Genomic DNA, 11,765 nt, shown 5'->3' with positions numbered 1-11,765 from the left:
GTTGCGAAACTAAAACCTGTTGCGAAATCAAATTCGCATTGCGAATTTGAAATTCAGTTGCGAATTTAATTTTTGCGTTACGAATTTGACTTTCGTATTACGAAATTAGAAATTGAATTACGAAATTAAAATTTGCGTTGTAAATTTATTGGTCATTTTAACAAATCTAAAAAACATTAATTAAATTTATATATTATAAGGTATTTTTTTGTGAATGTCGTTATTTTCTCTTTAGTTTATTAGAAAGAAAATCTATAAAAACACCCATCAGAGCGCTTCCTTCAGCAAGGCATCCTTCTCTTCTACTCATGACGTCATCGGTCGGTGGCGGAGGCAGATACATGGCCTTCTCCCCGTCGCCTTCCGTCCCTCACTCTCCCCACCTCTCTGGCCTTCGTTCCGCTGCCACCGCCGCTGCTCTCCTCGATCAAGAGAAGTAAGCTGTTTGTTTTTCTCCTCTCTTTGTCTTTCCATTAATTTTAATCTGATCGTTTGCGATCTTCGCTTTGCAGTTAACGTAGTGATCTTGACTCTGATCTTTCTTTTGGCTTATGATTGGTTGGCTTACTGTTAATAAGATTTTTTTAGCTCCCTTCTGCTGCAATTTCGTAGATCTAGAGCTTGATCGTTCGTTTTTGAACATATTATGCTTTTCGGTTTGATTTTACTAACGGATCAATTCAAATTTTGGACTCGTTAAATTTCTAGTCTTGTATGTGTGTGAGGATGGGGTTGCGGTTTAAGTTTTGATCCGGAAATAAGTGTCTGGATCAAGAGGGATGGTTGAACAACTGCAATTTTTGTAATATCTGAATCTGCGAATTTGCTTTAAGATCTTAATCTGTTTATTATCGTGTTAAACTCGAATATGCTAAAATCTAAGTCTAAATATTTTAACAATTAAAACTGTTAATTGCTTATCACTATATCCAAATCCATTATTTATTGAACTAAAGCAGATTCCGATAATGGATATCCGCATCTAATTTGAATCCCTGCAGATAGTAAGTAGAAAATTCTAATATTATCCTAATCTACAATATCTGAATTGCAAAAAGGTCTTCTGTCTGATATCCACAAATAACTATTGACATCCCTTCAGGAGAAGCTAAATAAACCGGGGATTGTTTGGAATTCTCATTACCGACTTTTGTTCAACTTTAGCATCACCTTGTTTAGATGGATGTGTCAATCGATTATTGACTATGGCTTCTTTTTTCCCTTTCGCAGATATCTCTCAGAGTTACTGGAGGAGCGTTACAAACTTACTCCATTTATGTCAGTGATCCCTCATACGTGTAGACTGTTGAACCAGGGTGAGTTCGTCTAAGTAATAATCCTCTTTTTCGTTGTCAAAGGATCATGCAGAAATATCTCCTTCCCTACTTGTCATCACTAAAACATCAATTTAAATCTAACGGTTAATTGCCAAATACCAACTTGACAAGTAACTCGGTTGAAATGGTAATTAAGATCCACTAACGCAAACTTTACTTAATATCCTGTTGAAGTTAATTCTATTGGCAAACCTTGTGAAGGAAATCATGGCCCTTCTTTCATGACAATATGTTGATAGAACTGACCATGACCGAGACGTGGTGGATCTATGTTTGAGGTCCAACTGAGAGCATTTTTAGCCCTCCATTGGATACATGCATGCTCTTTTCAATTTATTTAGGGTGGAGCAATGATGATACAACAGAAATTATGGTTCTAAGTTAGTTAAAAAACAATATAGTGATGTTTCATGATCTTTGATGCCCTTCTATGTAACAACGGATGGTTAAACACTTCTTAGGAAGGAATGGAAGTGAAGGATAAATAAGAAATAAGAGGATGCTACTGCTGTCATAAATAAGGGAGAAGAATAGAATAGGAACAAAGAGGGAAGAAAAAGGAAGTTTCTGAACCACACTGACAGTGGTGAGGGAAGAGAATGGATATGAAGAAAGAGTTGCAGAGGGGAAAGCTTGTGATTCTGGTGGTATTTATCTTAGGAAGCAGTCTATGGTGGGAATTCATCATACGATCCCAAGGTATCCTGAGGAACTTGCCTGTAAGATTTAGTTCTTTTAGGTTAGTTGTGAGAGACTTTAGTTGCCAGCTTCTAGCCACAATAGATGGTTGTATGTTCTCTCTGTTATTGTACAAAAGCCACCTTGCTACAATGTGTGTGTGTTGTGTTTTTTTTCTTCCTTTTCATCTTCTATGATTTCTGATTCTAACAGTTTCTTTGATTCCTCTATGGTTTTGTGGAATAGCAGGTGAAATAATTCTTTTTTAATTAATGTAAAAATATTTATATTGATTTAAAAGTAAACCGATATAAAGTTCTGTTGCACCTTTCATTTCTTTTCTTACTAGATTGCTTTCAGCTCGGAGAGTAGCTTAATTCATGAAGCCATAGCTGATATTTAACTGACTAAATTAACATTGCGTATAGTCTCTCCATTTTGTGGTGACAGCTAACTGATTTCTTAACGCTAACTGGTACATCTTATTCTTGAAAATGACATTTTTGGAGCAGAAATTTTGCGTATAACTACACTGTTGGGCAATGCATCAGTTTTAGGTCAAAGTGGGCTTGAACAAGCTAGCCCCCTGACTTCTGGAGGAATGTTTTCAAATGGAGGAGTTGATGTGAACAGATGGATATCATGGTTTCAATCAGAAGTATGGCTACTAACCATTAACACAACTCTTTACCATCTAATTTTACTGCTTTTAGAGGTATTGCTGACTTAATACTTTACTACATTTCATGCTAACCTAACCTTTATTTGAGATATAGTTTGTATTGTCGTTTCTCTTTTGACAGGAAATCTGAGGCTAACATGAAGAAGTTCTGAAAACTAATTTTATCTTAGAAAATGTTTCAGGCTCATTCTCAGGTTTCTTTCATTGTCAAGACAAAATCAGATATGACCGGGGATGATAGCTAGCTGTAGTATTATATGGTGTTACTTAAGCTTCAGTTCTTTTAGGATGACTCTGCTAGTAGGAATCATTTATCCAAAAACTCTTAAATTGCTGCTTTTAGACTAAATAGTCCTTGAACCTCAGGTTTTACTCATTTGTTGATATTCTTTGTCAGTCGATATCTTTGTACAATGGAAGACGTTTGCATTGATCTGTTAATGTCTTATTTATTTGTTTTTTTTAACAAGACCTTGAATATTATGGTGCAGATACCAGGGTCAATGCAACCCTCTCTAACCAAGTACTGGATGAATTCTCAGGGTAGCTCTTCCGGTCTTATTGTTAAGAGAACAATCAGAGTGGATATTCCTGTTGACAAATATCCCAATGTATGAATGAACTCATCTTCGCAGTGATTTTAGAACATTTCATATTTGTGTCTAAATGAACTTTAATGTTGCAGTACAATTTTGTTGGGCGCCTTCTTGGTCCTAGGGGTAACTCTCTTAAGCGTGTTGAGGCCAATACGGATTGCCGTGTCCTTATAAGAGGACTGGGCAGTATCAAGGATCCAGCTAGGGTAGTCATCCTTTTCCTTGCACCTTAATGAGTAATAATTGCTCCTTAAATAAGTTTGGTAAATATGTGATCATATTTTTTTAAAAAAAATATTTAAGTGAAAGTATTGCACGCCTTAAAATATGGATAAACTTAAATGACCTGTCTTAAAATTTGTGAAGGAGGAAATGTTGAGAGGAAAACCTGGCTATGAACACCTGAATGAACCTCTTCATATCCTAGTTGAGGCAGAATTACCTGTTGAAATAGTTGATGCTCGCCTAATGCAAGCCCGGGAGATACTTGAAGATTTGCTCAACCCTATGGTGAGTAAATTTTTTCATTGTCTTGTGATGATATTAATATTATTTATATGCTTTCACTTAATTCTTTTATTTCATATTTCGAAAAAATAGGATGAATCCCAAGATTTCTATAAGAAACAACAGTTGCGAGAGCTTGCAATGCTGAATGGTACACTTCGTGAGGAAGGCTCTCCGATGTCTGGCCCTTTATCCCCCTTCCAAAACAGCCTCGGAATGAAGCGAACAAAGACTAGGGGGTAAACAAAGCCTCCTTGAGCGCTGTTGCAGCTTTTGTCTTAGTGTCTGCCATAAGCAGCAGTTCCCCAAACATGGCAGGTATTGGCTGTATAGGCAAATGCCTCCATGTGCAGTCGGGGCACTGTCACTGTTGTGTGCCAGTTAAATTAGGTCGTTCCAACTTGTTTTATGTATGAAGTGTGTTTGTGTTGTGTGTTGGGAGAGGTTAAATGCTAGTATTACACAGTAAGCAATGGGTGTGAATTCATTTCCGGGTTTCGGGTTATGCATTTGCATGTTGATTCAGGCAGGCAGAGACAAATAGCTATGCTAAACCGTAGGCTGCATTCTTAGATCATATTATTATTATTGGTATGAAGCTTTGTAATAATTGACAGTTTTGAAATGACGGGACACCTATGTAAAGTAAATGTGAGGAAGGACGTTATGGTTTGTATTAATGTATTGTATACGGCAAGAACGTGCTAAGTGGTTTTATTTACCATAGAAAAGATCTGGTCTATATCTTGGAGTCCTTTTCCGTCGGTGCTATAGAAACCTTCCCTAGATCTGTTGTCAGGCTGTTGGAGTTGGCTGGCTTTCGCCCTCTTTCTTTCATGTTTTCCTTCTTTTCCTCCTCTGGTTGAATAATTCCCCTTGTCTCTGTTTTGGTCGTCCGTCAGTCCTTGAATCATCGGTCCCATGATGGTCAGGCTGGCCTCTGAGGAGGCACTAGGATCTCTTACGTACTAGCAGATGAAGCTAGCGTTGGGTAGCCACTCACAAGAAGTTTAGAACTTCATTGATTAAAAAAAAAGGTGTTATTTTTTTTTTGGCAATACGAGTCCCATAGATTTTTAGAACTTAAAACACACAAAATCAATGAAAATAAAACATATCAATAAAACCTAGATTTTTTGTTTACATTCTATATTTACTTTTTTCCTATATTTCACTTTTTATTCATTTTATTTCCAATTATTCATTCTTGTTCTTATACATTTTACTGACTTTCAACTTTCTATTACTTTTTATCTCTAATTTATATATTATACTCGTAAACATCAATTTTTTCATTCAACAAATATTATTTTTTAATTAAAAATATAGCATATTTCATACAAATGTACAACCAACTTTAATAATTATAAATAAATAATTCTTCGTATGATAAACTCCTAACCTAAACAAATCTTAACTATGAAGGTCACTTGGTAAATTGAATAATTTATATACTTAAACTTTCCTGCCTAAGCTCATTCCATATTTTTATGTAAAAATAATAATTTAATATCAATATATTATTAAATAAATTTATAAATAAAAAAATGATTAGACCCTCAAATTATTAGATACGGATACCAAGATATTCCAATTGGGTCTCATTTTGGGTTTGCCACTACCTTAGGCCCATTTTTGAAAACCTCTTTGTATATGAAGAAGAAAATAAACTTTTCGGATAACAATGGTGAGCCAGTGACTGACCTACGCACAGCTTCTCCTACCTTAACATCTCTCTTTTCCTTTTCATTTTCTCCAACCCAAGATTCAAATTTGCAATGGCGGTATCATCAATCTCTTCAACTCTGTTCCCTTCTTTAACAATTCCAAATTCTTCTTCACCCAAACCAAGATTCAGCTTTCTATCTCGGTCTTCACCACTCTATTTCAACCCCTTGAAGCTCCCCAATTGTTCCTACAGACTTTCACAGTCCACCACAAAGGTTTTTGCCGCCCCTGAAGATTTGGTAGAGACACCCGAGGTTCAAAAAAAAGTTTTTATTTTTATTTTGAGAACTTGGGAATTTAATTTTATGCATTTAGTGCTTTGGAATTGATGGGGTTAAGGTTTTAGAACTGCATTTGGGAGTAATTCTTTCTTTGCTTGCTAAGAATTGTGAGCAGTGAAAATCTGTTTTCGTCTTCCTTCAAATTTTACAAGTCTGTCCTTAAAATTTTAAAAGTTCGTACCTAAGGTAAAAAATCTTACGTCCGCGTTGCCTATTTTATTACTGTGCAGTTTGATTTGGAACCCTGAACACCAAAAAGTGAGCTTAGTTGAATTTGGGTTTGATGGGGTTGGGTTTCTACAAGTTTGATTTCCAATAAACGTGACAGCAAAAAGTGAATTTTTACCATTTCTGTTTTGTTCATATGTGCTTATCTCATTACTGTTGTACTCAATATGAAACCCTGAGCACCAGAAGTTAGCTTAATTTTGCTTTCAGTTTCCCTTGAAGTTAATTTTGTGTCTTGCTTGCAGGTTGGGGGCTCTGAAGTGCCCGCATCTTCATCTGTTACCTTAGAAGCGGACAAGGTATATATTTGGGGATAGTGAAACTTGTTTAAAACTGTGATGCAGCTCGAACGAATTCTGGAGTTAACCTCGCTGAAAAAGATATTTAGATGTAGTATGAGATTTCCCCTTTGATGATAATATAAGTACATCAGCTATCTTCTAATATGATTCTATTGATGCTACTAGAAGGTTATAGGACAGTTTTTAAGGCTATGCCTTTTCCAGTTAGCTTACTACGTCTCTTTAAGAATTGGATGATATGTATACTCTGTAAAAAGTTTATATATGTCGAATCATTTTTGGTGATTTTGTCAGTTTTGTCAGTGCTCATGGACTGCTGCTGTCGTCTCTTTCCACATATGGTGATAATCAAGTATCCTATTGATTGTATGTGAGATAATCTTGGCCTTATTGGCATCTTGCTAGTCAGAATAAGGGTTGCCTGGAAATGTTTTCATTTTCGAACGGTACGAAGGAGGAGGAGTAATGGTATTGATTTTATTGCTGTTCTCTCTTTGCATGTATGGTGAAAATAAAAGGATGAGTCATGGGGTCAGTGCTTGCCTCTTCTAGCCATGAAATACTATACTGCTAGGAGAGAATTATGTCATGTGGCCCGTCAAGCACCTGAACTGCATGCTTTCGAAGAGCAATCTACTGTAATTTACACGGGGCTTGCTATTAGCCATGTTGATTTTTTAAGTCGATGGAGATTCCAAGTGATTGGAAATCACTAGAAGTCTAATGATGAAGTTAACTACACTAGAAAATCGTACCTTCACCTTAGAGGACTTGATTGATTTAGTATGATCGGATAGAGAGCGAGGTGGATCCCAAGTTTAAAATACCGATTCTCCCCGCTTGAGCCGGACATTGTACCCGACCTTTACCAAACATTGTAAAGAAGAACAATTGCCCTGTTAGTCGGTGCCGGTCGGCCTAGAATGTACCGTTCCTAGACATAAAATCTTTCCCGGTGTCTTCTATTGTCCTTGTCTCATGCTGGGTTCAATGATGTGTTCTAAATTTCTGTCTTAATTGACTATATTTTGATCTTGCTTTCTGGTGGCTAAATCGGAAAATCTTATTCTAAATTCTTTTCGCAGGTGGCACCTAAGCAGAAGATTAGGATTAAACTTAGGTCATATTGGGTCCCCTTGATCGAGGACTCTTGCAAGCAGATTCTGGATGCCGCTCGAACTACCAATGCCAAGACGATGGGACCTGTGCCATTACCAACCAAGAAGAGGATCTATTGTGTCCTTAAATCACCACACGTTCACAAAGATGCAAGGTTCCACTTCGAGATTCGGACACACCAGCGCCTTATTGATATTCTATACCCAACAGCGCAAACAATCGATTCATTGATGCAACTTGACCTTCCTGCTGGGGTTGATGTGGAAGTCAAGCTCTGAAGAAGACAACACTGTAGGTTTAGGTAAATTTTGTCAAGATTTGCTGCACTGTCAAGATGTCACTTAAAAAACTTATGTCAAGATTTGCTTCATTTCTTTCCTTGTTATTTCTTCTGCAACTTAAAGAACTTCAAGAAATGCAAATGTTCAAAGTATTGAAATTGCTGATTGCAAAAGCTGAAGCCTTCACTATTTAGTACACTGTCGAACCGTAATAGATAATGAGTTTACACCATATGGGAACTAGTGGAAAGTGGAAACAGATAAGGAAAATTTGCAGCATGCAGCTTTTGACACCGGCTCAAGTACGACCAATCATTTCGATCGGTCGGGGAAGAAGAGGTGGCAAATTTGATCAAGTCCATACCATGAAGGTTTTCCCATAAATCTTGTTGAGAAACTGTATACTATTTGTAGCATTTCCAAGCAATTTCATGGTGAAATAATGGATGCCAGAAACTGGAAATGGATAACTTAAACTACTAATATATCTTCCTTCCTTGCTCCCAATGCGAAGATGCTTTTCGATTTGGTCAGCTGCAATATTGGTTTTTATTATTTTATTTGAAAAGATTAAACACCAACTTTTTAACAGGGGGTTTCAAATCTCAAAGTTTAGGAATTACCACCTAATCTTGTTTGGTAGCCCGGAAAGTGACAACTTCAAAGAAAGTTTATTTACTATCTTATATATATACAATCATTTGTTTTAAAAGAAGGCTTTAATGTTAATTTTTGAAGGAATGTGAGATAAAGAGTGACTTAAAACATCAAACATAAAATTTTACGTTTGACTTTTATGATCGTTGATAAAATACTAAATCGTATATAGTATTTAATCAAGATTTTATACAAATTCATAACTATATTTAGGGTAAGTTATAAATTTGGTGACTTTTGTTTGAGTTTTATAAACTTACGGTCACTAAATAAAAAAAAACATAAGATTTTGTCACTTTCATTTCGTTTTAGTTAAGATGTGGTCACAAAGATGTTGGATGTCATTAGATTGATGATGTGGCACGTTAGTAAAATGGTTTAGATGAAATACTACTTAGTTTTAAACATTAATTTTTATTCTAGCCATTTTACTAACATGACACATCATCAAACTAACGGCATCCAACGTCTTATTGATCACGTCTTAATTAAAACGAAACAAAATGACCAAATCTTTTATTTTTTTTAATCTAGTGACCATAAGTTTATAAAACTCAAACAAAAGTGACTATATATGTATTTAGTTTACCCTTATATTTAAACGTTATTTCCCACATGAGTTTTATAATCTTTATTAACGTTAGATGCCGTATATTATTTTATATTTATAAAAAATTTCATAAATAGTATTTTATATAAATTTAAAGTTAAAATAAAAATTAAATCATTTTATTAACGTGCCACATCATTAAACTAACGGTATCCAACGCCTTTGTGATCACATCTTAATTAAAACGAAACGAAAATGACAAAATCTTATATATTTTGAATCCAATGCCCATAAATTTATAAAGGGTAATTTATGTCAAATGCCACTCATCTTTAAGACCGGGCTCGAAAATGCCATCGACGTTTCAATTTTGCCAATTTTAGCACTGACGTTTATGTTTCATTGTAATTTTGCCACTCCGCCGTTAATCTGTTAACGGGACGATGACATGGCATCTTTAAGCTTAGGCTCGAAAATGCCATTAACGTTTCAATTTTGCCAATTTTAGCACCGACGTTTATGTTTCACTGCAATTTTGCCACTCCACCGTTAATCCGTTAACGGAACGATGACATGACATCTTTTTTCCGTGACGGCGATGACATGACACTCTCATCAAAACGACGTCGTTTTGGCACGATCGTTTTGATGCTTAAAAAGCTCAAAACGACGTCGTTTTGTTGATGAAAAATATGTTTTTCATGAGATTCGAACCGTAGACCTTTAGAATTTAAATCTAAATACCCAACCACCAAGCTAACTTAAAAACTTGGTATAACCTTAACAAAACTATTATAAATGTTCATCACTACCACCGTCACCCTCATTATCTCCTGCTGCAACAATTTCTTGTTGCAATTCCAAGAAGGAACTCTTCAGACATTTGATATTCAACATGTTAAAAGTAAAAACACAAATCCAATTCTTACCTTATGATCATGGCAATATTTAGCTAAGCAATAAAGGCATTTGTCAGCTGCCATGACGTTAAGCCCTAGCATCTTTTAATGATTTGACAAACTTCGGGAAGAGCCCCTCCTTTGCAGCTCTCACAGTATATTGAGGGGTTTACACGAGAACCTGCATATCATCCAAGGCTTCGTTTTCCTTAGATGGTCATCGGAGTTGATTCGGGAGACTACTGCTTGAAATCTCCAATCCATATCATTTTTCTTCCATTCTTCTATTGAGGATCGAAGGTTAACATTTGGTGTTAGCTCCAAATTTTGAAGCTCTTCTTTGCAAGTAGGACAATCCTTCTTTCCACTCTAGAAGTATCTCCGTATCGCTTTCCGTTCAAAGCTGTGGCCACAAATGACTGCAACCGGATCAACCATCATCTCATTGCACAAGGGGCATATGAAGGAACCAATAGGGTATTGCTTATGATATGTCAGGGTCTCCTCGCTTTGTGGACTCGAAACGATTTCGGTATTATACAACAACTGTATCAATTGGGAAAGTTGAAGCGCCTCTGCTTGTTTCTTTTGAATTTCCATCTCTTCTTTTTTCTGCTTCAGAAGTGCCAATTCATTTTGTACCAAAGATGCATTAGCATCAGCACCAACGGCTTCGGCGATCTTCTCCAGAAGCTTTACAGCATTGTCTCAGTTTCTACTGCTTTGGGATATCGAATTCTCTATTTCCGCAGCAATCGTTTCGGTCGCAACGAGGAAATGGTTGAGGCTAGGGGTGTTCAAATAACCGAATTAATTCGGTTAACCGACCGAACCGAATTAGTTCGGTTAATTCGGTTTAGTTCGGTCGGTTAACGGTTAAGAAAATTTTAGAATTCGGTTAACGGTTAATTCGGTTCGAATTCGGTTAATTAAGCGAATTAACCGAATTAACCGAAATTAAATTTTAAATATTAAATATATTATATATAACATATGGACTCAACCCAAATCATTAAAAACCCAATTAATACTTTAAGATCCAATAACTTTTAAACTTAAATCAATATTAATTAATTAAAAAATTATATAAATTTTTTATTTTATAATTATATATCATTTAAATTAATTGTAAACTGTTTTTTAATTAAAAAATATTAAATATATTATATATAACATATGAGCTAAGCCCAAACCATTTAAAACTCAATTAATAATTTAAGATCCAATAACTTTTAAACTTAAATCAATAAATTATTTTTATTAAATTAAATTAATTATAAACATTTTATATATTTAAATTTTTAATTCGAATTAACCGAATTAACCGAAATTTATTCGGTTCGGTTAATATGTTCGAAAAAAAATTCGGTTCGGTTAACGGTTAAAGAAAAAAAAAGTTTGGTTAATTCGGTTCGGTCGGCCACCGTTTTAACCGAATGAACACCCCTAGTTGAGGCAATATCTTTAGCTAGACCTTGTATCTGTGAAAGCACCGAATGCGAGTGAAGCAAGAACCGAAGACGGCTACTGGACTTATAATCATCGATTATCTTGGAAGCTTTTCGTAACAAGCCACTCAACTTCTCCAGTGCCGCCTTGGTAAAGTCCGATCCCCTGGCAGCTTCTATTTTCCATACACTTAATGACCCCAAAAGCACGTCCAGCTCGGAAATACTCCTCAAAAACTCTCGAAAGATGTCCTTCTCGATCATCACATCCCTCGTTTCCCTGGTGAGCTCCACCGTTTGAAGCGCCACACGGTTCCAGAGTTCTTAAGTTCTTAAGAGAAGATGATGAGGAAGATAATGAGGGTGACGGTGGTAGTGATGAACATTTTATAATAGTTTTGTTAAGGTTATAGCAAGTTCTTAAGTTTGTTTGGTGGTTGGGTATTTAGATTTGGATTCTAAAGGTCCGTGG

At 35.8% G+C, this 11,765-nt stretch overlaps 2 protein-coding genes across 4 annotated transcripts; both read left to right on the top strand.

The window, feature by feature from the left end:
* The first annotated feature begins 262 nt into the window (after window positions 1-262).
* LOC120163377 (KH domain-containing protein At5g56140-like) lies at window positions 263-4,472 on the top strand. 2 transcript variants are annotated; one of them, XM_039173332.1, is made up of 7 exons: window positions 263-436; window positions 1,231-1,316; window positions 2,528-2,673; window positions 3,189-3,308; window positions 3,383-3,499; window positions 3,660-3,803; window positions 3,894-4,472. In XM_039173332.1, exons 1-7 carry the CDS (start codon window positions 309-311, stop codon window positions 4,041-4,043), a joined length of 891 nt encoding a protein of 296 aa, XP_039029263.1. In that variant the 5' UTR covers window positions 263-308; the 3' UTR covers window positions 4,044-4,472. The 2 variants fall into 2 exon arrangements, with proteins under 2 accessions (XP_039029263.1, XP_039029262.1); XM_039173331.1 differs by having other exon boundaries at window positions 1,228-1,316.
* Window positions 4,473-5,487: 1,015 nt separating this feature from the next.
* LOC120163433 (30S ribosomal protein S10, chloroplastic-like) lies at window positions 5,488-7,912 on the top strand. 2 transcript variants are annotated; one of them, XM_039173371.1, is made up of 3 exons: window positions 5,488-5,743; window positions 6,283-6,336; window positions 7,425-7,912. In XM_039173371.1, the coding sequence occupies exons 1-3, from the start codon at window positions 5,579-5,581 to the stop codon at window positions 7,734-7,736; spliced, it is 531 nt and encodes a 176-aa protein (XP_039029302.1). In that variant the 5' UTR covers window positions 5,488-5,578; the 3' UTR covers window positions 7,737-7,912. The 2 variants fall into 2 exon arrangements, with proteins under 2 accessions (XP_039029302.1, XP_039029301.1); XM_039173370.1 differs by having other exon boundaries at window positions 5,488-5,782.
* Window positions 7,913-11,765: the final 3,853 nt, after the last annotated feature.

The sequence above is a fragment of the Hibiscus syriacus genome, unplaced genomic scaffold (assembly GCF_006381635.1).
Source record: "Hibiscus syriacus cultivar Baekdansim isolate YM2019G1 unplaced genomic scaffold, ASM638163v2 tig00111445_pilon, whole genome shotgun sequence".
NCBI lineage: Eukaryota > Viridiplantae > Streptophyta > Magnoliopsida > Malvales > Malvaceae > Hibiscus > Hibiscus syriacus.
Note: the sequence above shows the minus strand (reverse complement) of the source record. Positions and strands in the feature narration are given on the sequence as shown.